General features: G+C 47.0%; 1 protein-coding gene across 1 annotated transcript in view; it reads left to right on the top strand.

Moving 5' to 3' along the window:
• The first annotated feature begins 268 nt into the window (after window positions 1-268).
• LRRC49 (leucine rich repeat containing 49) overlaps window positions 269-27,897 on the top strand; it is an 862,677-nt gene continuing 835,048 nt past the window's right edge. The window contains exon 1 of the mRNA XM_085644059.1: window positions 269-697. Coding sequence (XP_085500185.1) covers window positions 650-697 — 48 coding nt within the window. The 5' untranslated portion in view covers window positions 269-649. The remainder of the gene's footprint in view (window positions 698-27,897) is intronic.

The raw sequence follows: 27,897 nt of genomic DNA, 5'->3' as shown, positions 1-27,897 counted from the left end.
AATTGTCAAAACCATTAGTTCTGGTTATTTATAGGTGTATGTCAGTTGTTGTGTATCTGGATACAATAACAAAGTTTAGAAAGAAACCCAAAAAATACAACTCGAGGGGCGCACTATGGAAATTACAATTTAGTGTAGGTGGTTACGCCTCGCCCTTTCTGAGCCTCGGTTGGAGGCCATCATCCAACCCCCTTCACCCCTCCCCCCCCCCACACACTTTTTTCACCCCACTTGAAGTTTTTTAGAGGTCCTAAAAGTTGAGATCTCCGATACACATTTTCGTGAAAATCTGTTCCGTAGCTGAGCTGCATACGCCTGCCCGTACGTCACTTCCGGTAGATTAGTCTCAGACAAAGAGTGCAGTATCATGGGCGCATAATGCACCGGACGATTTGTAGGAGGACGTTAAACATGCGTATATACCTTGTAGCGGTAGTAGCAAACACAACGTCGGGTAGAGGATAGGAATCCCCAGGACTATACCGGAAGCAAGTGCAGCAGGCGGCCGTTACCAGGGCAACGAAGGAAGCAACGGAGAGGGGCGGGAACTAAAGACACGAACGCTGGTTCCTCTACAACCGACAAAGTGAGATTGACAAGGCCACATTAGCTTTTTACCAACCCATTCTGTGCTATACCTGAGAGTGATATGCAGCCCAGCAGATACCGGGGGCGGCTTACGGCTGGCAGTCCAGCGGTGAGTACAACGGCTTTGTCTCCTCCTACTGGCTAGAGGGGGAGGGAAATTACATTACGTGGTTGTCCCAGTAGATATCTAGAGGGCAGTCTGTGAGATGTACACACACTCACACGTGCCCTGAGCATGTGACTGTGTTAACTGAATTGCTGAAGTATCTGGAAACATTTTATTTCGTCTACATCGTAGAGGGCTGCAAAGTTCCCTTTCTGCATATATATGCCATTTCTGTCTTTGAAGTGAGTGAGTGCGTTTCCAGGACTAATGTGGAACACGTTGAGTGAGATTATACCATAAACATAATTGCAGACCTCAGTTCCTAGCTGTAAAACACCACTCATTTGTAGCAGTATGCAGGGATTGATTTAGTAGTGTAATATTGGTAATTAGCAGTGAGTTCTAGAGTGGTAGTGAAATTGCCGCAGAAGCACACATCGACTTCAGTGTACCCTGAGTTGAAGTATATTGAGACCCCAGTAGAAAGCTACCATACAGCTGTACATTTTTAGCTTGCAAAACATGGCATTCAAGCAATCTTCTTTCAAAGGGAACAGCCACATAACATTTCGGTGTATGATTACCCAGTAACATAATTTCCTCCTTCTACCCTTGACTCTTCCTTTCATAATTAACTGACATCTGAGGACGGTCCCCGTCAGGCATGCAGTTAAGGAACTTGTATGAGGCGCATTCGTTTTAGGATTATGACATTTGCTAGTAAGTAAGGACTTATTACCCCTTTGTTAGTGCTCCTTTCCCCAGTCATTACTGGTGAGAACCCAGGTGCCCTAGTCTTCTAGCCGTCGTTATTGTGAGCAGAAAACCACTTTAGATGATACCCAGGAATAACTGCCATTTCTGTTGGCTAAAAAAGGTGTTCCTTTTAAGCCCTTCAAGACAACTGACAGGTCCTATTTTGCTACAGGACCTGGAATTACCTGTTTCCTTAGTTTGAAAGTTCTCAAAAGCATTGAGGAAAGATAAACTATTTTAGAGATGTCAGAGACTTGCTCCCTAAAGACTCTAATTGTGACCTATTGAGGTGATAAGATTTAGAGGGATATTTCCAATAAGCAACATCTTTTGAAAACTCCAAGATGTGCAAAAGATCTCATTATTTAGCTTCTAAGCCTTCAGTTTTACACAAGTTCTCAAACTGTAACCGTAGAATAGGACTCAAGAGCTGACATTTTCCAGGTCGATGAATGTTTAGCTCAACCATAGAACATCGTAATTTTTGTCTAGCAGTCTCCATACCACGAGATGTAAGCTCAGCAGTTTTCTTTGGAAGAGCACTGGAAACTGGAGAGGTGGAGGGTACAGTGTAAGGTGACAGAATTGATTTACTGCTAGCTGGTTGAGTATGGAAAACCACAGAAGGGGTGGCCAGAATGGGGCAATCGGAATCACCTCGACTTCCTCTCACTTCAGGTTTTTGATGATACAAAACTGAAGTTGCGACGTTTTGACTGAGTCTGTCTACCCGTATGTTGACCCTGCCTGGGATGTAAGTTGCTTTGAGGGGCTAAACATGGGTCTCTGCCCAAGCACAAATGCTCTCCACCAATTCTGCCAGTGGCTTGTTTTTCATTCCCCCTAGAACCACTGTGAGTTAGAGGGGTTGAGAGAACCAGTGGAGAGCCTACTAAACCGGTGCCTATCTCAGTTTCTTCCAATTCGAGGAATGGGTTGCTTCCATTTTCGACCATTTGTTTCTCAACTACATCCCCTTTAAGGTTGCCTCCTAACCCCATTCACTCGCATCTGATGTTACCACCACAGGATTGGGATATTGAAAGTAAATGCCCTTTTTCAAATTCAGAGGCACTAACCACCACTGGAATTTTGAGCCTTACATTGTCCATGACTGGTATGAATCTCTTGTGATGGTTAGCAGATGGTGACAAGTGGTTGAGCAGATGGTATATGAGAGTTTGTTGGTGGTGTTGTGTCCAAGACACTACCAGGGTGCTGAGGACATTAGCCCTGGATCCTTCAACCAAGTTCTCGCTGAGACCTTAGGAAGAGAAAGGTTTGATAACAAAGTCTGTAGATTCTGTATTCTTGAATCTGGCATGAAGTCTTGACAGAATTGTGTATCTAGGAGTTCCCCTATGAAGATTGGTTTATTTTGGGTTGCAGACTGAATTTCTATTGTTTGCTGATCAAATCCAGAGATTGTAGAGTGGTACACACTTAAACACCACACAGGTTTGAACCTTTAAAAAAGTAGAACCAGAAATAAGTCAATCATCTAGGTAGGAAAATATCTGTATACACTGTAACTGCAAGTGTGCTACCACTGTCGCTAGTACCCATGTCAATATTCTCTGCAAAGATGACAACTGAAGGGTAGAACTTTGTACTGATAGTGGCTTCCCCTCACCGTAAACCTGAGATACTGTTATGTGGAAATATGCATCCTAAAAATTTAATGTTGCCCAAAAAATCCTGTTTGAAAAAATAAGCATTGTTGACTGTAAGGTTAGCATCCTGAATGTGGTATAGTGGACAAGTGTTCATTGTTTTTAGGTCCAACACTAGCCTGTATGTTTCTACTGGCTTTAGCAGCAAAACTCTTATTGTGCAAAACCATTTCATCTCTGCGAAGAAGGATCTGGTATTATTGCTTCTTTGTAGGTCTGGCCTAGAGACAGCTCGACAGACATATGTTTTCAGAAAAAATAAAAAATAAAAAATATCTAAATGTATACATACAGGAGTTTTCAGTCAGTTGCTCTCTCCGTTGGTCTGTTTGACTGTCTTTCACATTTTGTTTCTGCCCACCCCCAGCATACAACATGGGGCAATGGGTGAGCCTACTTTAGTCATTGGCTCTTCTCATTGTGAGTGACAGAAAATTGCTTCTGCACATATGTCTATTCACTCGCTGAGTAGTGAGTTCAGTGCCAAGACTCTTAATTCATTGCCTCCTTTCATAATTTTTTTGTTTTCATTTAGTACTTTTGGCCTTGCTAATGCTTCTTAGCATGTTATTCATTAGGTTTCGCCTGCACAGTACTTGCGCCATGCTTGTGAAATCTTTTGTATTTAATATATTTTAAAAGGGGGCTCCTATCAGTTCCTGTCGCCGAATTACTGTGTTTATTCGCATTTGTGTGGAACTCCTTTTTTTTTTTTTTTTTGTTAACTTCTCCTGGATGCACAGGATAAAAATGGGATTGGAAATATATCGATAAATAATATAAAAGGGTCTCATAGGCACAAAGACTAGCAACAGAAAACAATTCCATCAATAAGAGATGAGAAAACCAATTAGTAAGGGGAGAAAGTATACCAAGTAGCCTACAGAAACCTCCTGATTCTATCGAACGTAACAAATCCATCGAGCTACCATCAGCATGAGAAGCCATTGTTACTCAAGTTACCAATAACTCGGCCTCAGCTTCTAATCCAATACAAGAAGGCATAAACAAAAGATTAAGAAGACCCCACAACAAAATAAAGAAAGCAATGAATGCCAGCCTGCTCCCTAAACCAAAAGACATTTATCCAATTTTCAAATGTTTGGAATCTTGTCAGTGCGAAACAACGGATGGTTCAACCCCATGTCCAAATAGACTAGCTGCGTCACCTTCTCTCGCTGATGCTGGCAACAAGCCTATAATGCCATATTTAATAGAAGCATCACATTCTCCAGTGCCAGGACAAGGATTGGTACAGCGGCCCCCTCTAGGAAGCAGTGACCTGCACGTTGCAGTGCAAAATAAGGTAAGAGGGAAGCGAGATAATGATACAGCTTTACCAGAAACAATACCAATTAACATACAGCTTCTGGTACTTCCACGATCCTGCAATTGTGCAGGTCCATCTGATGCAGAAGATATTAGAACTGGAGATAGGGAGATTCAAGGCTCGCCTTTATAACATATAAACGGTGGATATATAAAAAATGGAAAGCCTGTGAGTAAAAACGACTCTGGCTCCTCTATGAAATTAATATTTATCCCACGGTACGCTTCAAGGGGTACTCATGATATCTTGAATTGTGGTAATAATTTGAAACTGTTGAACTCAATCCCAGAACTTAAGGATCTATCATCGGATGATTTAGATTCGGTCCAATTTAAACAAGATCCTATTAATCCCACTAAAGAGGTGTCCTGTACAACCTGGCATTGTGAAGAGACTGCTATAAAATGTTAGAAAATGGTCCACAATTTGAGAAATGGGGCATCGAGTTGCGGAGATGCAACGACAATCAATATCCAACTTTATTAATTCCGAAGCAAGTGTCAAAGAGCTCTGCTTTGATAAATTCTACGACAATCAAAATATCCGGAGGCCAAACCAGGGTTTTAAAAGTAGCCATAGGCCCTTTATTTAATCCGGCTTTGTCTTCTGGGATCAAAGTCACAAGCTGCAATTCAGTCTCACGAGTCTGTGAGGAGCTTAAGAAAAATCCAGTACTTAGTGATGATTGGGCTTGGCTTCCAAAATTTTTTACTAAAGGGAAGGCTGGAGTGCATGAATGATGCTTGAACAGCTCGACCAATGCCATTACATCCTTTAATATTTGCTCATGGAACACTCACGGCTTAACAACCCTGATTGAGGACCAGGACATGGTAACTGTTATAAAGACCTTTGAAGTTCTAATGTTTCAAGAAACATGGAATATGTGTAAAGTACCGCTTATTTGATATTATTAGTACGCAAACTTTGCATCCAGCTCGTCTGCCTATGGTTGCGCAAGAGGTGGGTTATCTACCTATACGTCTTCGGTCCTGCATATCAAGCACCATGAAATTGACTTTCAGCTAGCATGGCTCCTATGTATTAACATGGATTTTACATAACCAATAATATTTATAAATGTTTGTTTAAGTACAAAAAGTCCAGTTCAGACATCCCAAATTACTGCTCTGTGGAAAGAAGCCAAAATCTTGAATATCAATATCCAGCCACTATGTTAATCATTTCAGGAGACTTTAACATGCATTTGCTCACCAAAAACCGACACGACAAACCAAGCAGAGCTTTAATTCAGATGTGCCGTTCTTAGCTTAATAAATATAATCTTACGTTATTACAGGAAGACATACAAAATACTACTGAGAGTATTCCAACATTTCAAAAGTCATGGCAACATTCTACTTTGACTATACTATAATTTCATTGGATCTTGCATCCTCTCTCTGTGATTGTCAAGTGATCCCCAGAATAGAAAACTACCATAATCCATAAATAATGTCACTGGTACCATCGGTTCATCATTTGCTTGACCTGATCTAACAAAGAGGACATCAGTGGCAATGGGTATCGGTTTTTTATGGTGTTGTTATTCAGTATGCGATAGTCAATGCAGCATCTGAGACCTCCCTCCCGTTTGGGGATAAAGAAAAGTGGAGAAGACGCCGGGGACCTGGAAGGACGATTAAATCCTAAGCGCAACATTTCATCCAAATTCTCGTAAGTACAGGTTTTCTTTTTCAGTGAGTGCATATATGCGACTGCAAGGAATCTGGGCCCCAGGTATCAGATCTATCCTACAATCGTAAGGACGGTGTGGCGGAAGAGTCGTGGCCTTTTGTTTATCAAACACATCCGCCCAGTCTAGCTAACAAGAGGGGAGTTCAGGTTCAGATGGTATACAAGAGCCCAGCAAAGGGGCTACAACTTTCACTTGTTCCAAACAATGTGTACTGCAGAAGTCTGAAAAAAACTTAATCGTTCTACAGCTCCAATCTATACTTGGATTGTGCTGCGATAACCAAGAAACCCCCAACACCACAGGAAACTGGGGGAATTTAATCAGGTCAAAAATAACTTTCTCAGTATGTATCTCTTCAATGCACATAGACAAGGGAATGGAAACGTGAGTAACTGGACCAGATTTAATGGCACTCCCATCTATGGTTTTCACTTTCTCTATGATAGCCTTTGCTTCAGTCGGAATACCATTCTTAGTGGCCCACTGGATGTCCATAAAATTTCCTGTAGCACCGGAATCAACCATTGCTCGGACTTTGATTTGCTGGCCTTCCCACTCTAACCTTGTGTCTACATGAAAATGTGAACTCAGTGTACGTGAATGTTCCGTGAGTACGGGTTGGGAGACAATTAAACCTGAGCTGCCTGAAAGTCTTGTCCCCTTAGATCCCAGGCGGATTAGTTTCCCTGCTCTTTTGGTCTTTTTGGTTTCACAGGACACGCCTTCAGGAAATGCCCCTGTGTGCCACAATAGAGACATAACTTTTGGTCCCGTCGCCGCTGCCTTTCTTCACTACTGATAGGACCTCTCAAGCTCCCTATTTGCATTGGTTCACCCTCTGCCGCAGACCTCTCCAACTCAGTACGCTTTTCTCTGTAGGTTATAAGCCGTGCCTCAGACCTCTCCCTCTCCCTCCTCCGCTCATGTAACCTATGATCCAGTTTCACCGTCAAGTCCATGAGGGCCTTACAATCCTCAGGTAGGTCTACTACCTGTGCTAATAAATCATTTAGTTCATCTTTGAGCCCCCTTGAAAACAGGGCACTTCTCTTCTCTTCAGGCCATCCGGCCTCCACCACTAGGCGATTGAAGTCGGCAATATAAGTTATTAAGTCCTTCGAACCTTGCTTAAAATTCAGTAATTCTGAGTCTACCGACTGCACAAAGTAATGTCTGTCTAACAATTTCTTTAATTCTTCTTTAAACGAACTGTGATTGTACGAAAGAGGATCATTTCATTCAATTAATGGAATGGACCACATGGCTGCGACTCCACCCAGGTAAGATAACACAAAGGCTACTTTAGCTTGTTCAGTTGGAAAACAAGCGGCCTTGCACATAAAGTGCAACTGGCATTGATTAATAAAAGCTGCAAACCGAGAGGGCTCTCCCATGAATCTCTCAGGAGGAGCCAATGGTATCGTAGGAGGAGTGGTGACCTGTATAACAGGGCTACTGACTACTGGTGAGGTCGTAAATGGGAAGGGACCACCTCCGTCAGCCCCTTTTGGGGATTCTTGGGCCATGCTTCTTTGTAGAGTATCTACTCTTATAGAAAGAGCTTGTGTTTCGTGTTGCAAATTCCCTAACATATGTCCTAAATCTGCTAAAGTAATCTTATTCTCCTCCATCCCGCCCAGGCAGAGATTCCACGTGGGCTTCGCATTCTTTCAGGCTCACCTGAGGTCTCCGCAGGGACGAGAGGCAGGAGATTGATGAAAAGATCCCAACTTCCCTCCACCACCAGCCTGCCCAACTAAGTCAAAGCAGCACAGGTGAATGGGGGAGACAAAGGGAGGAAGAAGAGAGAGGCAGGTCCAGCACACGTCCCACACCACTGTAGTGTCACTGGGGTCCAGAGGAAGTCCTGTTAGTCTCCCCTCTTCCATGTGTATCCACAAAATATACAGGGCGTAACCAGATATGAATACTTCCTCAGACCTATGAGGAATTTGGTTGTTAGGCAGCCATAATAAAAAAAGAATACTGAAGTGGGTTGTTAACAGCACAACTCAATGTAAAAGCAAATCCAAATGTGTAGCCGCCTAAAATCTGTAGAGCCAAGCTAAGCGCAATAGGAGTAGTGAGATTCCTGCTAGCTTGAATTCTCCGAAACTACAGCTATACTCCTTGCCTCAGGAGTCGATATAGCTGACCTTACTTTGTGGAGATACACACTACTATCAATACTGCCAACGATGAGCGTGATCACCTACTAGGAGATAATCATAAGGAAATGGGCAGATTCCCAACGCACAACCCAGAATGCGCCCCTGCATAGCAAACAAAAGAACAACCTCTTAGGAAGCCACTGGCGCTAGCGCACGCGCTTTACCGCCCAAACAATGAGATTTCAAAGGCAGGGGCCGAGAAGAGCAAACATGAGCCAAGGAAGATCCCCAAACTGCCGACAGGAACGTTGTTTGCAGGAGGGCGAGGAACCACAGCAGTTATCCAGGCGCGACGACTTCGTGGACGCGACTCACCCGCACTGGAAACGAAGACCCGGAAGTACCTCAGCCGATGAGAACGAGCGAACTCTGGGGAAAAACAACTAGAACGCGAAGCGCCAGCGCTTCGCTAACGTCTCCTTTTAAGCAGGCTGGGACTCCGCCCACGCCTCTTCGCCTGCTACTGTGTCGGACTGGGCGCAGCCATGACAATTGCGGCACCAGCGCTTTAATTAGCATGTATCCTCAATTAATATGGATCCAATGCATCCTGTTAGCCTTTGATACTGCATATTATCATTTTAATATGATTATGTTGCACCAGTTTGGTAATTTGGGTAATATCGAACTTGGCATTCTTTTTATTTTCCTTTGTAGTATAGGTTTTTGAGTTTTCCTGTGGTATCATATAATGTAGGAATTAATCGTGTTGGAAAACTGAATTGTTATATTCAGATACACAATCATAAGCCCATGTGTTAGGATATGTCTAATTAATATAAGTCATACCACTATACAATTTAATAAAAAACATCATATTTTATTAAAATCCAGTTAAAAACAAAAGCAATTTATGATCCTGTCATAAATGTGCCTGTTGCCAACATACAAATAACATATGTACTTAGAATAAATTCTACTAAATTCAAGAGCACAGTTAATACACCTTACTTTGGTACAGTTTTTCGGACCCAACAGTAAACAATAACTAAACCCATCAATTAACAATCCCACCAACTTAAAACAGAGAGACAGAGATAGACGGTACAATTTGTCATTAGGTAACACATCTACACAGTCTAACATCATCCCCAAGGGACTTCAGGTTAAAAACAAACTAGCAATTTTTATAGACATTCCTAAATTTCGTCAAGGTTTCATTCAGCTTTGTGACAAACAACTGCTCGAGGCATTGAATGCTGCTAGGGGTTGAGACTGCGCTTAAATATGTTAAAACGCTTACACAGAGATAGAAGACCTAAATAGGAGATTCTTAAGGACAGGGCCCTCAATAACGCCAAAGAAGCCTTGGAACGTGCGGAAAAAACTATTGTGGAATTTAATACAACCACTCTAAATAAGAAACGTGACAAACTAGCAAAAGACATCGGAGCATATGTCAAGAAAGTGACTTATCTCTATTTATCGGAGGAGTATTACCAGCAGGATAATAAGGGTTACTACACTAGTAGAGGCAGACAAGGTTTGCCACCTTCTCAGACTCGTCCATGGGTAGTAGTTCAGAGAGTAACACAGATAGACCCACCATCAGGACTAATAGTCGCCCATACAATCTAGGCCCAAGGTTTCAGGACACACATAGTGTATCACCTTTTTTAGGGGACAGGACATGGATGTCGAGAAGAGGCCAAGACCAGAGCTGGGACAGGCCCAGAGCCCGAAACAGAGGGAGGAACACACAGAGAGGGAACACGAGGGTCAGATTTTACCCTCAAGAAAATCATGGGGAAATCCAGACCCAACATCAGATCTACAGATGGTAAGGGAGAGGTTGTTCTCTACTTCCACTTAAACTAGTGGAGGGGAAGCAGAGATTCAACCACTGACCCATACAGATCCCATCATTAACATTTCGGACTACATGCTTACTGAACCTGAGAAAGACATTCTATCCAAAGGTTGCTCCTTCATCCCCACGGTCCCACCTAATTCGTTCAACACTAAATTTGGAACTACAGCAGTTCTTCAGGAAAATACGACTCTGCTATTTTAATCCACCACTTTCTCCACATCTGGCAGCTACAAACTTTATACCTGCATCCACTTTCACTCCAGCTTTGCATTTAGTGAGTCAAAAGATATTGCCTTACGAACAGATTGTAGTTAAGGAAATCATGGATCTATTAAGTGATAGGAAATATATAAAATACAAAATCACCAAACTGGAAAGACAAAGGTTGGAATCATTAAGAAATAATCATGCTATTGGTATTAAAGCAGCTGATAAAGGGGGTGCAGTGGTTGTTTAAAACACCCATGACTAAGTTGCAGAGATTAAACAACAGCTAGATGCCCAGGAGAGCTACCTTAGGATCAATAAAGATCCTACCCAGGACATAGTGAAACTCATCCAGAAACTAACACGTAAAAGACTAGATGAAGGTTTCTTGAGTGAACCTGAGTACAACTTCCTACATAAGAAAAACAGAGGTCTGGCAGCCCAGCAACAAACGTGGGATGACTTTTGGTGCTTTGTATCGCCCTCGGCAAGAGAGGAATCCAGAGGTGTCCTGGCCCCTCCTCCTTAGGGCCGAGTAGTTTGGGACATGGAGCCCCCACAACAGAGGTCCCAGAATCATATCTTCACTCCTCTATGTTTAGGGTGGGTAACAATATTGAAATTGAATAGTTTTATATAGCGCACGAATGCCCTAGGGCTATCTACTAGAGTCGGCACTGAGACAGGATCATATAACAAAACATATCACAGGGGCGAGAAAATAGCCAAGTCTTGAGGTGCTTTCTGAAACCAGACATGTTAGGTTGACCTTTAAGGTGTGCTGGTAGAATGTTCCAAAGCTTGGCACGTGGTGTACACAAAACTTCTGCCACTCCATGTCATTCTCTGAATTTTAGGAATATTAACTGTTCTGGAGGTAGCAGAGCACAGAGGCCTTCTGGGAATATACCAGTAGAATTTCCTGTTTAGGTAATCCAGAGCTCAACCATACAGAGCTTTGTGTGCCAAGCAGAGTGCCTTAAAAGCAATTCTCTTCTTAACAGGGAGCCCATGATGCTCCACTAGTATCTTTGAAACTGACTAAAACTTGTGGATTTACCTAAGGTGTCGAGCCGCTGGATTCTGTAGAGTCTGAAGTTTCTTTAATGCTCGTTGATGAATGCTTATATATAAGGCATTACAGTAATCCAACCTATACAGAACCAGCATTGTAATCACTGATTTCTGTAGATCATATGGCATGAAAGGAAGAACTTTTCTTAAGGTGCGCAACAAAACCAAGCGGGATGAAGAGAGTTTATTAATCTGGGCATTAAAAAAGAGGCAGGGGCCAAGATCATTCCCAGATTCCTGACTGAGGATACTAGAGTGGGGGTAGGGGGTTTGGGGTGTAGGCCCAGAGACCGAGGCCACCAAGATTGATCCCAGAAGGTAGTGCCCTAGCCAAAGAGTTTTATCTGAGTTCAACTTGATGCTGTTATTGTTCATCCACTCCATTACTGCTCCCATACAGTTGTTAAAATGGTGCACAGTGATAGATACAACAATTTGTATGCCATCCGCATATGCAACCAATGAGAAACCAAATGTGCGAATTAGCCTATGCAGGGGGGCCACATAGATGTTAAAGAGCGTTGGGCTCAGCGGCGACCCATGAGGGACGCCACACGGCAATGAGAAAGGCTTAGACACTAGGGGGCACATGCCTGAAAGTTTCATTTTGCGATTACCAAATAGCTATTTTTTTTTAAATTTTTTTTTTTATTATAACAACCTTTATTCTTTTAAGTCAGGGACACAACTATTCAGCCGACAACCCAGAGGTACGGCAGCTTTAGAAACACAACACAAGCGAGCGTCCACATTTCACTGATAGGAGAATCAAAAGGTTCTGTTTTAAATAAACACAAACCCAAACCCAAACACAAGCAAGGCGATAAATACTTAAAGCATCAGGGGGGGCAAGCCCCATTTCGTCCATCAGACACAGGTCTATAGTAAGGGAAAGGAGGGGAAGGCAGAGACTCAAGAAGGCAAACACATTCCAGCAGAGACTACAAAGCCGGAAAGAATGCTAAGGGGAGAGCTGCTCCTCAGGCGGGTCCGGGTCTGGGGGCAGGCATATGCCCCCTCTATACCGGTTCCATCGCCCCCATACGGCGTGCCATTTCCGGGGGCGCCCTCGAGCACAATATACTGTCTTCTCCCTAAACATGCTCCAATCCATGTTTTCCATCCACGCTATCAATGTAGGAGGCCTAGTAGAGCCCTACAGGCGAGCGATGTCGCGCTTAGCTACCATGTTCCCTAGGGTCACCCACTGAGTCTGTGCCGCGTCGTGGTCAGTAGGACCCCAAACATTCAGGAGACAACACCGCGCCTCCGGCTGCATGACGATGCCCGTCACCTCCCCCATCACATCGTGGATTCGCTTCCAGAACTCCATGATCGCACCGCATTCCCAAATAATATGTAGGAAGGTGCCCACCATACCACAGCCTCTCTTACATAAGCCCTCCTCAGAGAAACCCATATGGACCAGCCTAGGCCCTGTCACGTAAACTCTATGGAGTATTTTAAGCTGCACCAGCCGCAGGCGCGCAGGGATCGCGACCTCTTTGGGAGAAGAAACTGCATATTGCCAATCCTCATCATCTAATTCGAGGCCATCCCTAGTCCATTGATCGCGCAACCCTAGGAGAAGATCTGCCCGAACATTAATTAATTTCTTATAAATGAGAGAGATCGTACTCTCTGGCATATGGCCATCCAGGATCCGGTCCTCTAACGGAGAGGACTCAGGCACCGTCTCCCCCTCTACAAGGACTGACCGCAAGGCGTGACACACTTGAGCGTATCGGAAGAACTCCGTGCTCCCTAGCTCATATTCCTTCTGCAGCTCCTCGAATGACTTCACCCTACCCTTAACCAAAAGGTCTCCAACCCTCGATATACCGATCAGGTCCCATTTCTCAAACCCTTTTGTATGCCAAAGCTTTCCCAGAATATCGGAGTCAAACAACGGGGTGGCAAGGGTAAGCTTACCCTTCCAGCCCAGTGAATCTGTCGCCACCTTCCACACGTGCACGGCCACCCTGGTGGGCCCCGTAAGGGTAAGTCCAACGACTTCGAGTACAACGCTCTGTGGTAATTACCCCCGCGCAGCAACCACCGGTCCACTGGTCCATGGCGTAGCCGGAGCTCAGCGCCGGACCATAGACACCATGGTTAATCGCGCTCAACTGAGTGGCCCAATTATAACGTCGAATGTCTGGAAGCGCGATACCCCCGTCGTACCACGGAAGCGTCAACTTAGCAATCGCTATGCGCGGTCGCCCTTCCCACAATAGCGCGCGCTGGAGGCTTTCGACCTCTCGGAAATAACTGGCCGGGACCAATTCAAGGGTATTCTGTAAGGCATAGAGGAAACGGGGAAGAGACATCATTTTAAACAGGGTGGCGCGGCCAAGGAGGGAAAGCGGCAACCGCCGCCAGCCCGCCACGTCCCGCCGCAAACGTGCCAAGGGAGGGAGCAAGTTTTTCTCGTATCGTAAAGTGGGGTCAGTGGAAATATAGATCCCTAAGTACAAAAAGCCCTGCCGGGCGATCTGGATCGAGCAGTTTCGCGGGACAGGCGGGACATCACCACACAGGACATACAAGTATGACTTTCTCCAATTAATAACAAGACCAGAGTTCCTACCGAAAGAAGTCAAGACGTCACAAACCACTATGAGAGATTTCTTAGGCGAGGTGAGGTATAACAGAATATCGTCGGCGTAAAGCGAAATACGGTCCTCGTGGTCAGGCGACCATCGAATCCCACGTATATCCGGGTGCCATCGTATCCACGCCGCCAGCGGTTCAAGAGCAAGGGCGAACAACAACGGCGACAGGGGACAGCCCTGCCGGGTGCCCCTCCCGAGCTCGAACGGTGTCGACGCCCGCCCGTTCACCGCGACGCTAGCAAGGGGCCCCTCATAAAGCAACCTCACCCAGCCTACAAAGCCAGGCCCGAAGCCGAACTTGGCTAGCACAGCCCACAGGTATGCCCACTCCACCGTGTCGAAAGCCATCGTGGCATCGAGGGCCGCCACAATGGCCGGCTCTCGCATTGTGCCCGTCCTAGCAATCACTCCATGAAGGCGTCTAAGATTCAGTGCAGTGTTACGGTGCGGGATAAAGCCCGACTGGTCCGGGTGGATCAAATCTCCAAGCACCCGGACCAGGCGGTTAGCAAGGATCTTGGCAAGGATTTTCAGCTCGGCGTTGAGAAGTGATATCGGCCGATAGGAACCACACTTATCCCGGGGCTTACCGTCTTTGTGTATTACCACAATCGTCGCCAGTCGTTGATCGAGCGGAAGAAACCCATTCACCCGCGCCTCCACGAACATGGCGCGCAGGTGAGGAGCCAACTTATCCGGACGAAGCTTATACAACTCAATCGGCAAACCATTTGGGCCCGAGGCCTTACCCGAGCGCAACGCACGGATAGCACACGCCACTTCGTCAACAGTTATATCTCCATCGAGGTCATCCCTATCTATGGCAGAAAGGCAGGGCAGAGCAATATCACGCAGAAGGTCGCACGAGTCCTCAGTCGGCCTATCCGAAACCGAGGCGTATACCGTACGAAAATAGTCCGAGAAACACTGGACTATACCGTCGGGGTCAGTGACAACCTCTCCCCCATCCATCGACAACTCCGGCACCACTCGATTAACACGCTCTTTTTTATCCAACCACGCCAACAGTTTCCCGGCCTTATCACCGACATCGTACAATCGACCCTGCTGCTCCCTACTTAGGGTCTTGGCAGCGTTCGTCACCAGATTCCTGTATTCCAATTGCTTCAAGCTCAAATTATGCAGTGTGGCCGCCGCAACCTCCTCCTCCAAGGCCACGTCTAAAGCCGCAATCTCGTCCTCAACTTGTGTCACCTCGGCGTCTCTCCGCCGCTTGGCTGCCACTACCAAGGAAAGGGCCTCTCCTCTCAATACGGTCTTAAACGCTTCCCACAAGGACACCGCAGATTCAACTGAACCCTGATTATCCTGAAAATAGTGATCAACTGCCTTCAGCAACGCACTGCGCAGCTTGGGGTCACGAAAGTACCAGGGGTTAATGGGAGCCACCCTGCCCCCCACTACCCGGCCAATATCCAGACGGGCCCACACCGGCGAGTGATCGGATATACCCCGTGCCATGTGCCTAGCCTCAGATACCAATGAGGCGTGCGCAGCCAGAGTGAGCAAGTAATCAATCCGAGAGAGACTACCGTGGGCCCCGGAGTGAAAGGTATATTGTCTCTGAGTGGGGTGCCGTAGCCTCCAACAGTCTACCAGGCCAAAAGTATCTATAAAGTCGGGAAGCCACTTCTGAGCCCCCCCGGTGTCCCTGGGCGGGTACCTATCGAACAATCCAGATCCAACCGCATTGAAATCTCCACCCACCACCAGCATCCCTTCAGGGAGTGCCAACAAGGCCTTGCCCAGATCAGCAAACGTGGAGGCCTGCAAGGCAGGAGGGACATAAACAGAAACCAATACTAACGTTCTGCCCTCCCACCTCCCCGCCACAGCCACAAAGCGCCCCCTATCATCAGCAATGGTGGAGTCAACCTCGAATGGTAGGGAAGCTCTAACAAGTATGCCCGCACCCCTGGAGCCCGAGGAGAACCCCGAGTGCGCAATGAATTTATAACCCTTTCTATTAAGTGCATAACACATATTCCCTATAAGGTGGGTCTCCTGCAAGAGGACCACATCTGGCGAGGTCCGTTACAAGAATTGTAGGACTATCCCCCGTTTAATACGATCCCCTAAGCCATTAACATTCCAGCTAATTATGTTTAAGCCCCTACCCCCCATCCCCGAACACAAAGAGACCTCCACCCCCCCCCCCGGAGAACCACAATCGGACAATACTGACAACAATTACTACGCCTTGCAAGAAAAACCCCCCAACATCCCAATTCCCCCCCCTCCCTGCACCCCTGCGTCAGCTTGCAAAGCTCCCCCAACTTACAGTGTGCCTGTCGCCCTATCAAAAACAAATCTACAAAAAGTACCCCAAGGGAGGAAAGAGCTCCTATCTTCCCCCCCGCCGCCATCCCATTACTGCAGTAGGGTGCTAGTCACTGTCTGGGGCTGAGTCAAAACAGACCGACACCGGAGGTGTCACTCCTGTCCATCCCGGTCGCCTTCCGCTCCAACCACACGGTCCCCGCCGGGCTGTCGCCGAGGGAGCGCATCCAACCAGTCCCCTGCCATGTCCGGCGATTCGAAAAAGAAAGTCCGATCCTCATACACCACACGTAGCCTGGTGGGGAAAAGCATGGCATATTTCAGGTCCATCTCCCTAAGCCGCCTCTTCACCTCCAGGAAACTCTGCCTTTGCTTCTGCACCATCTGGGTGAAGTCAGGATAAAAGCTCACAGAGGCATTCTGAAAAGGCACCGGGCCTTTCACCCTTGATGCTTGCAGGATAGCGTCTCGGTCTCGAAAGTGAAAGATCCGGGTGACAATCGGTCGCGGGGGGGTTCCCACCTTAGGCCTTCCGCCAGGCACTCGGTGAGCCCGCTCAACCGCAAAAAACTTGCCGAGGCCCTTAGGCGCAAGATGGTTCACCACCAAGTCCTCGACGAGTAAATCCACGAAGAGCTCCTCCGAAGTTTCCGGGACCCCAATAAGGCGCACATTGTTGCGCCGGGCCCGACCTTCAAAGTCTTCGAGCCGGCGGGCGGAGAGGTTATTCGCAGTCCGTAACTTGCGAACCTCAACCTGGAGTTCCGAGACATCATCCGCGAGGCCAGTGGTCTTGAGATCCAGGGACTTGACCCGCTCATTGGTTTTGCCCAGGTCCGCGCGAATCAAGTTGACATCAACCAAAATCATGTCCACCTTGTGCGCCAGGGTCTCGAACTGTCGCCCAATCGATGATTGCATCCCCTCAATCGCCCCCTTGATATCCTGCAATGATAACTCCGAGGCTGGGGATGGATCGGCCTTCTGTACTTCCAGCGACTGTCCCGATCCACCAGGCGACCCCTTCTGCTGGGCATAGCGATCCATATTGTTGGATTGGGTATAGCCTCCCCGCCTGGTAGCCTTAGACTTCGGCTTGTCTACCTCCGGTTTGGCCGACATCTCGAACAGCAGGGCGGTCAGTTACAAAAAGACGTCCCTCGCTCAGCCAGAGGAAACAGGGTCAACCAGAACTTCAACAGCCAGCCAGGGTCGAGTGTAGGTCCTCCAGATATCAGGGGATCGGCATGAAGCACTCCCGGGCCAGAGCAAGCAAAGGGCGAGAAAGCGAAAGTGAAAGTGCAGCGGCACCCGTCCGCCAGTTCACACCTCCCAAGGCCGCTGTTGTTCAATTAGTGGCCGGGCATCCTGCCAACGCGAGCCCCTGGCATCCTTCGGAGGTAGGCCGCAATCTTCCGCCATGCACAACTTCGGTTCCCGGTGGGCGATCTTAGCCCGGACAACGTCAATCGCCCCAGCTGTGACTCATCTGCAGGATTCCGTGCATGAAAAACAGGATTTAGGACAGGATAATTGCAGGAGGGCGCGAGGGTCGCGGGAGCTCAAGGCTCACGCGGCCATCTTGGTCAAGCGCTAGGCTCCTCCCCCAAATAGCTATTTTTAAGAAATCGCCATTTGATAATCGCAAAATGCAATGCAACAAAGCATACAAGAACTAGCAATTCTCTAATTGTGATTCCTTAAGAATCGCAAACGCAATTAGGGAATTGCTATTTGTATTTGCGACTCCATACTTTCCTATAAACCTCAAGGCCCATAGGTGAGAATAGTCTTGCATTACCTAAATTGCGATTGCCTAATTGGTAATCGCAAATTAGGTAAGGCAAGGGTGACTAAGACCCCCCTGAGGTGCCCCTAACAAAAAAAGGTGCACGTGTAAGGCACATACATGCCCTAGGGACTTTGAAAAATACAGTTTTGTGCAGTTTTCAAAGTATACTCATGGTTAACATCAACTTGAAGTTGATGTTAATTTGCGTTTCCTAAATGCACAGTTCACATTTAGGAAAAGCTACTTACATGTGCAATAGGTAATTGCAAATTGCGATTCCCTATCAGCATTCTCAATTTAGGGAATCACAAAAAATTGCGATTAACTAAATTGCGAATCCAAAAACCTTTCATGCATTGGATAAGGCCATTTTGTCATCGCAAACGACCGATTTTTGCGAATCGCACTGTTTGCGATCGCAAAATAGCTTGATGTATATGCCTCTAAGTCCCCCAAGGCAATTGGTTGTTACCTGTCAGAGAGGGAAAAAGCTTAGAAGATTGAAAACTGAAACACCAATTCCAATCTCCACAAGGCGATCCAGTAGGACCGAATGACTCATGGTGTCAAAGGCTGCAGATCAATCCAACAGGATCACCGCAGCCTTCCCCCCCCCGTTGTCCAGAATACTTCTTAGCTCCTCAGTTACCACTACAGAGCCGAATCTGTGCTATGATTTGGCCTACAGCTAAATTGTGTGGAATCCAAAATTCCTTTAGCCTCCAAAAACTCAGAGTGTAATGTTCATGTGCTTCTCGAGAATCTTTGCTGAGAAGGGGAGGCGGGATATTGGGCGGTGATTTTTCACCTCATTTAGATCTAGTAAAGGCTTGTTCAGCAAAGAGCAGATAGAGGCCATTCAGGAGGGAATTGGCCTGATCTAACGTGGTTAGTGGAGGAGCAACCGTCTCTACTATATCATGTATGATTTTGGTGGCAGGGGTCGGACGGGGCTCCTGATTTTAGTTTGTCTAACTACTAATCCTTCTGAGGTAAGAGGAAGGAACTTAGCGAAGCTGTTCCTATTTGGAACTACCCAGTTTGTTTCCCAGACCAGGCTTGCTGCCATATCATGTTGCTGTGATGATTATATGACACTGAGGGATTCCCTAACATACCAGTAGAAAAGCTTCAGCCAGACTTCTTGTCCGACAGCTAGCATGCTTCTGGCTACTTTATTATTACAGTATTATGATTCATGATGAAACTCGTATTGAATGGCAACGACCTCTGCTCAGCAGAATGAAGTCCCAGACCAACCTGCTGCGGCTTGTTACCGCTGTGAATAGTCACTGATGTGTGTGCATTGTTGGCCAAAAGGAGTCCATCAGCTCAGCCTCCCTGACTTGGTGATTCCCTCAGGCTACTCTGACTACAGGGTGGTAATGCAAACCCTTGCAACCCGGTGGTGCAGGGGGTCTCCAACCATTCAGTGGACCCCAAACCTTCTGGGGGGTCCTCCACTGAACACAAGGCCAATGAATATTTATGACCTACATGAGTCTGAGTGGTCACTCATCATATTTTCCAGGGGGCGGGGGGCATCAGTCTGTGTTATGCCACTCCTTGGCTCCTGACAAGCATTAGTTTAAGTAGGGCTGACTGGATAATACTGAAAATGCTACACACCCACTCATTCTAACACCTAGGCTGTTGGTGGGACAAATAAGTGTTGTCAGATAATGTTTGAAGACTTTTGATCAACTTAATTTATGTGGAGAGAGTTGTCCAAGTCATAGATCTTGTCTCTCTTAGGGCCTCATGTAGGTAGCGAAATACCGGTCGGTAACGGCCGATTTTCGGTAAATATGCCGTTACCGACCGGTATCCAGACAAGTGAGATGTAGGAGTCCAAAAACCACTTTTCGGTAAATATGAGGCGGTAAATACCGATTCATAGTTACCGAATTCTAAAATACCGATTCATATTTACCGAATACATAATTAACGAATCGGTAAATATGAAGTGGTAAATATGAAGTGGTAAAAATTTAAAATGACATGTAGGAGCAGTCGGTAATTAAGAAATCCAGGAAAATCGGTAAATAAGAGTCGGTAATTAACACGGATTGAAAGCAGGTGGTAACCATCAACAATGCACATAAGCAATCCCAAAATGCAACAGCGTGGACAACATGGCCGCCATGTACGTCATTGCAAGGCGCCTACGTCTACAGGCAGCAGGACTGAGGGTGTGGCGACGGGAGGAACAAATCTACAGACAGCGCATCACACTATTCCAGCTGACTGATGCAGAGATACATGAGAGGTACAGGCTACACCCCGAAACCATCATGGACCTGATAAGGGACCTGCACCCACTCCTGGACCAGCCAACAAGAAGGGCGCACGCCATACCACCACATGTGCAGGTGCTCTGCAGCCTACATCTACTGGCATCCGGCAGTTATCAGGTGGTGATAGCTGCGGTGGGTGGTGTATCCCAGAGTTGCCTGTCCCGTTTCTTCAGGAAGTTCCTGGATGCCATGATGCAGAGAATGCACCACTACATAAGCTTCCCAAACACACAGGCTGCACTGCAGAAAACAAAAACAGACTTTTATCACATGGCACAGTTCCCCCATGTCATCGGCTGTATTGATGGTACACACATCCCAATCTGTCCACCAGCTGATACAGAGCACATCTACAGGAACAGGAAGTCCACCCACTCCATCAATGTGCAGGTGATCTGTGATGCAGGGAACATCATCACAGATATTGTTGCAAAGTTTCCTGGGAGCACCCACGACTCTTACATCTTCCAGAATAGTGGGATCTACACACGACTGAGTGCCGGAGAATTCGGAGAGGGATACCTGCTGGGTAAGTAACAGTGACGCCCCTTGAAACCTGCAAATCAGAGTGTATAGAGGCATGTAACTGATGGTTCCCTTTTACTCATCCAGGCGACAGTGCATATGCATGCCGTTCATTCATCCTCACTCCCTACCTACACCCAGCAACCCAGAGTGAGAGACGATACAACGTGGCACACAAAACAACACGCAATGTGGTGGAGCGCACGTTTGGACTACTGAAGAGCAGGTTCCGCTGCCTCCACAAGAGCGGAGGCGCACGCCAGTACAAACCCATCACCTGCTGCAAGATTATTGCCACTTGTGCAATGCTGCACAACCTTGCCACGAAAAAAGGTACAGATGTGGAACTAACATATTTTGAGGACAACGAGGATGAGTCAGGCCAGCCAGAGGGCAGCGCAGCTAGAGTGCCAACTGCAATCGATGGGAGAGAGAGACGGGCAGAGATCACATGCAACTATTTCTGAGTAAGTGAGGGGACACAGCGAGTTGTGAGAAGTCATGACGTAGTTTAATGTGGCACCACGCCATGAACACATGAACAGGCCAATCTGGCAATATACCATCTATACAAGGAGTATGTCCAGGGTTACGTCACCCAATGGGAAGTGGCTAAGCAGGGCCACATCAATGTTTGCGCATACGCGCTGCAGTGGTGGATTGCACGGCCTGTGCATCCTCACTAGAGCCAACCCCAAGCCGCCTGCTGCTCCTGCGTGCTTCGGGGACGGGGGGTGTGATGCTGCTGCTGGTGTCGATGCTCTCCACAGCATCCCCTGCAGCAGTTGTCGACGCCTGACTAGTCAATAGCACCCCTAGTGCACTTGTCACCTGCACCATCCCCCGAGACAGGTCGCTGCAGCACTGTGTTAGGCCCTCCTGCATCGTCACAGAGCGCCGGCAAAGTAGGGAAGTCGCAGTTGCCAGACGGTTGAGTGCCCTGCTGGTAGTGTCCCTTCTCTGGCGTTCCCGGCGCCGTGCTTCGATGTCAGCATCTAATTTGCTGCACAACTGCTGGATTGACTGGGACATGTCCCGAATGCCCGCAGCCATGCCGCCAATGTTTGTGTCCATGTTGACTAAGCTTGTCTTCATCACCCGCATGTGCCTCTGGACTGACATAACTGCCTTTGATTGCAGGCGCTGTTGCTTCAACATTTGGCCCTCGAGCCCCAAGAAGACACCATGGCCGTCAGTGGGTGCTGGTGGACTCTGGACACGCGACCTGCGGCGCCCTCTTGCTCCCGTCTGTGCTGCCTGTGAGGTGTGGGGCACAGTGGGATGGCTCCCTTCCTGGGGCCCGGTGCGGTCTTCTGGGCCCATGCTGTCGTCTGACGAGGTGTCGAAGGCTCGTAGCCTGGCTGCTGGACGCCTCCTCATTCTCACACCTGCAAGCGGAGATGTGGCCGGTGATTCGAACATGAGTGGCGATGCTGGCTGTGGTTGTGGTGATGCTGGCTCTCGGTGAGGTGATGCTGGCTCTGTGTGCGGCGAGGCTGGCTGTGTTGGTGGTGCGGCTGCAAGTGGGCCTGCTCCCTGGTCTGAACTCGTGCTGGCTAGAGGTGATTTTTGTGGCCGGTGTGCCGTCTCCCCTGCAGCATGCCCTGTACTGCATGATGTCACATCTGTGGACAGAAAAACAACATTGGCTCAGTGTCCCCGAAGGGCTGCATTGCAAGCGTCACAATAAATCATTTCACATTCCAATCTGTCCTCTGTCTCCTTGTGCCTCGAGTGCGTGACATGCCTTGTTGCCCTGTAACATTTACGTCATGGTTAGTGTTGCCCTGACTACATCTCCCGGAATGCATTGCCTGTCTGCACTGACACGTGTGGACTGCAGTGTGATTCTCGTTTCACAATGGGGAATGTGGGATAGGGGTAGGGGAGGCTACATTGCTGTGCTTTCGTCTTACCTTGGTGTGTTGCGGCTCTGGCAGAGCTGTCGGCGTCCCCAAGACCCACGACGCTCTCTTGCTCGATTGTGGCCGCCACCAGCTCCTCCAGTTCGGTGAGGGCAGGTGCCCTGTTGGTTCCACCTCCGGTCTGGCTGGCCTCCTTCTGGATGTCGCCCATCTTCCTCTTGGTCACAATCCTCAGGTCATACCAGCGCTTTTTGAGGACCTCAATGTCCCTGTGGGTCACTCCCACAGCATTGACCTGCGCCTGGATGGCCAGCCATATGTTGCGCTTTTCGGCCTCAGGCACTTGCAGGGATTGCCTCCCAAACAGCTTCTGGTGCTGCTTCACCACCTCCTCCACCAGCACCTGGAGTTCCTTGGGGCTGAATTTGAGCTTCCTCCTCCTTTCCCCTCCGTCTTTCTGTGTTCTCTGGCTGGACATGCTGTTCGTTTCCCGCTCGCACATGCAACTGCTCCCTGCCTCTCCTCTGCACTCCAAGCCTCTCCAGGGTCGGCTAATTATGTACACCTGCCTGGGTGTGGCCACTTCGGCTAATTGTGTACACCTGCCTGGGTGTGGGCAGTTCCTGGTTGGGTGGGCTGTCGTTGCACAGGATTAGCTGTTTCGTCAAGTCATGTGATGTTATTTACCGAATCCGTACATACCGATTCGGTATTTTCCGATTCGGTAGATACCACCTCGGTATTTTCCGATTCGGTAGATACCACCTCGGTATTTTCCGATTCGGTAGATACCACCTCGGTATTTTCCGAATCGGTAATTATCACCTCGGTATTTACCGAATCGGTGAATTCCGATTCGTATTTACCGAATGTTACCGAATCGGTAACTGTTACCGAATTTTTACCTACATATAACTTACCGATTCTAATTTACCGATTCGGTACGGCTCGGTATTTAAGAACCGGTAAAATTTATTTACCTACATGAGGCCCTAAGTCTCGGTCTTTTAGCTTCTCTCCTGTCCTCTCCATGTCTCCTCCCTCCCCATATTTTTCTATGTAACTATTTCTCTTCCTTTTTCTTCCCCTCTCATCCTCTCTCTCTTATTTTCTCCATACAGGTAGTCTTTATTTTTTCTCATTCTTTTCCATGTTTTTTCTCGTTCTATCACCCACTTGTTTCCTCCCCCGATCCATCTCTCACTTTCTTTCCATCTTTCCTCATATTTCCCATTCTTTTTTCACTCTCTGTGTCAGGCATCCTCTCCTTCTTTCCTATCTCCTTCATTCACTTTCTTCCACTATTTATTCTCATTCTGTCTCTCTTGCTCTTTTCTCTCAATCGCCCTCTCTCACTTACAATTTTATTCCCATCCCTGTTGATTTTTCACACTCTCTCTTTGCTCTGTTTCATAATCCCTTCTATTTCCCCCTCCTTACATATGCTTTTAACCTCACTTAAGTCATGCACTCGCCCCTCTTCTTTCTTCCCAACTCATTTTTCTTTTTCACTCTATCACATAACAGTTTTTGAGAACACTGAATATATATCTTGAAATCAAAGAATAGTGCTTAAAAGGAAAAAAACACTGAAACCAAATAGGCCTAGAAAATAGCCTTCAATGAGGACTGTCAAGCTTTTTTTAAACAGGCCACCAGTTGTTTCTGTGCCTGCAGCATCTTCATTAAGCAAATACCCTTTATATCCCATATCCTTTACTTAGGGAACAGCCTAGCCTCTGTAGTCTCAGAGGGCAAATCACCCATCCTTCTTTCTAACAGTGATAAATTGAGTAGTGGAACATTGGGTATATCACATCTACAGCACTTGGAAATTCCCGACATAAGGTATGAAGCAGTAAGTGAAAAAAAGAACACTCATAATTGTTATCAATTTTCATGGAATCATATGCAATACATGGTCAGCTGGGTCTGTATTAAAAAGCTACCCAGTTGCTGGATCAGTATATCCCTTCGGTGCACCTTCTTCCTTAAGTAAATTTCATGGACCAATCACCCTTCTCCAGTGCTTTGATTGAGCTGGTGCTTGCGGATGGGGCCCTCCGGCACTTATTTTTGGTTACCAGAACTTATTTTTCCTCATCAGACTTTGGCCCAGAGCAAAAGAGAGAAAAACACAAACTGGGATAAGGAGAAAGACAAACAGTGACTATGGGAGAAGCAGGTATAGAAAATTACTTGAGAGAGAAAGTGGTAGGCAGTGGGTGGCGGTTGATTAAAGAGGCATGAGGTGGTACCAAGATTACGCAGCCTTGGTATATGGCACATCTACCTTCAAGAGCACCAGCTATAGGCCTCTGAACAAAACATTGGGCCTATTACTTATTATTTTACAAATTAAGCACTGTACAGTTGCACCCATCTGCATATGCTTTCTCTGGAAGGTGGTCCTTGTCTGTTTCTCCAAATGTTTCTGACTTTGCATGATGTAACACTATACAGCACCCATCCAACATGGGCAAAGTTTTAGAGTTAGTCTATACATATCATTTTATTCTGGAAGTTACCCTTCCAGTACAAAACCTTACGGTAGACATGATGTAGACTCCTTTGCACTGCGGTGAAAAGATGTTTGCGTACTGCTAGGCAGCCTGACTGTGCACCAGCATTAGGCATAGAGCAGAAGAGTGCCAAATCTTAGTCTTTATTACCCTTTTGTTCTCTTTCTCTAATACAATGCAGCACCATTATTTGGTTGTTGCTCTGCATTGCATGATATGTTTATAAATCTGGGCATACGTCTGAGTAACTGTGTCATTATATACCCACCTCCATCCTCATCACTTCACAATAGCAATTAGAGCCCACGCATCATAATACTCCTAAACCCCCCCCCATATAGAACACCTTTGTTAGGTGTGGCATTTGGCAAGATCTTTTGATCGCACTTAAATTATATAGACAATATACTTAATTAAAGGAGCTTTCAGCCAGCTCTCTTCATCCGTTGCTATGTTGTTGTGTCATTCACATTTTGCTTTTGCCCACTACAGCATACCTCATGGGGCAATAGGTCAGTCCACTTTAGTCACTGACTAACTTCACTTTCAGTGACTGCTTTTTGCTCTTTCACAAGGACTCTTTCATCAGCACACAAGGTAGATCCCTTCAGTGCCACTTGTTTTGTTTTTACTTTATTAGTACTTTAGTGTTTCCTTTGTGTTTAGATCCGGCAGTGATAGAAGGACACTTTCAACAGGCTTTTCATTGTGCTTTTGATGTGAGAACAGGGCACATTGTTATTAAACCTCTGTTTATTGGCATTTACATAATACAATACAAAGATGTACATTGAGAGCAGAGGTTGTATGACATACGGTGCAATAGGTTTTAACACAATTTCAAAGGTTCCTAAGCCACATGTTTATTAAAAACCTACAACAGGGCATGTACGAACAATGAGCAGTAGAATAGTGAAAAATAGCCCACCAGCAAACCATTACACCTCATGTAGCTCTATAACACTGTAAATATTCAGGAGTCAGGGTTGTGAGCCCTCATTCAGTAAATATAATATTTAAAGCAAAGAGAACCCCATATATGTATACATAACAAGTCATATGATAAAGAATGCCTCAAAGTAACAACTAATAAACAGGTCACTAGGTTGTCTCATAGGCAGGAAGGTGTAAGGGTCAATACCGGAAATTCAACTCTGGCTGCACAGCAATCCAGCCGGCGGCTGGGGGATCGGGTGGGGGGGAATCTTCAGTCGATGCAGTGGGTGATGTGACGTGGCAGGCATCCCATGCCCGAAGCACCTCTGCCCATAGCTCTGCCACCGGCCTGCGCCGCACACCCCTGACGTCCTCCTCAGTGGGGCCCTCTCCTCCGTCCTAGACAAGATATCAATGTCTCCCTCCCACGTCGCCACAGTGGGACCCATCCAATTCTTACATCTCAGGGCTATTTTCCGCCTTGCCAGGATCAAAGCGAGACCCATAAATCTGGTGCCAACCCTTTGCGCCCTGGGCCTGGGAAACAGCCCCAAAAGATACACTTCTGCCACACAAGGGAGAGAATGTCCCAATGCAGTGTTTAGTAGAATAATAATGGCTGACCAAAAGTTCTGGAACACCGAGTATTCCCACGTCATGTGCTTTAACCCTGAATCTAGCTTGTCGCATCTCGGACAGGCTCTGGGTTCGCCCCTGTAAATGACTTGTAGTCTGTGGGGAGTCAGATAGGTCATGTGTAGATAGTTAAACTGGACATATTTAAAGTCAGCATTCCTGGAGACTCTCCTGGTGGCTTACTTGGGTCTAGTCCATTCTACATCTGTCAATTTCCTACCCACCAGCTGAGTCTATCTCTCCCGTGTTTCAGTCAGTGGTGGCGTGACTATAGTCAGCTGTGCTTTATAGAGCCATTTAACCAAATGCTTCACCAAACCCAGTGTTACCAGTGCCTGCAGCACCTAGTGTGTCCGGAAGCCCTCCACTTTCTTGCCCATACCCTTAAACATCCCAACTAGGGTATATGATAAGAATTGGCCGAGGGGAAGACCAAATTGCTCTAGGAGATCATTCTGCTGGAGTAATTCTCCTTGTTGAAAGCAATTGCCCACTGTCACTAGGCCGTCCACTATCCAGTCAGCCAGCTGTGCACCAGTATATGGCTGTGGTGGGGGTTCTCTGATCTGGGGCGTATAATGGCACCCTATGCATGCACCTTAAATATCTTTGCCAGCATTGTAGTTTCACCCTCAATAGTATCCCCAGTGTGGGTGTCCTCTGTTGAGAAGCTTAGCCAGGAATTGACCTCAGTGACTCGCCTGTCCAATTGGACCCATAAAGTCAGCATCCCCGCCATCCAGCCAGTGGGCCAGCCACTGCAGCTGTGCAGCCAAATAATATAGTTCAAAATCCGGCGCACCCTCCCCAGGAGCCCTTCGCAGCACAGACAAGGAAATCAAGTTGAGTAGCAATGAATCCAAGTCACTAAACCAGGTACGTGAGAGTAGGACCTGAAGGTTCACAAAATAATATAATAGTCTAGGAAGCATAATCATTTTGGAAAGGACGATGTGGGCCATCACTGGGAGTTTCAGGGAGCGGCACATTT

The sequence above is a fragment of the Triturus cristatus genome, chromosome 3_1, assembly GCF_964204655.1.
Source record: "Triturus cristatus chromosome 3_1, aTriCri1.1, whole genome shotgun sequence".
NCBI lineage: Eukaryota > Metazoa > Chordata > Amphibia > Caudata > Salamandridae > Triturus > Triturus cristatus.
This window is presented reverse-complemented; position numbering and strand designations above follow the sequence as displayed.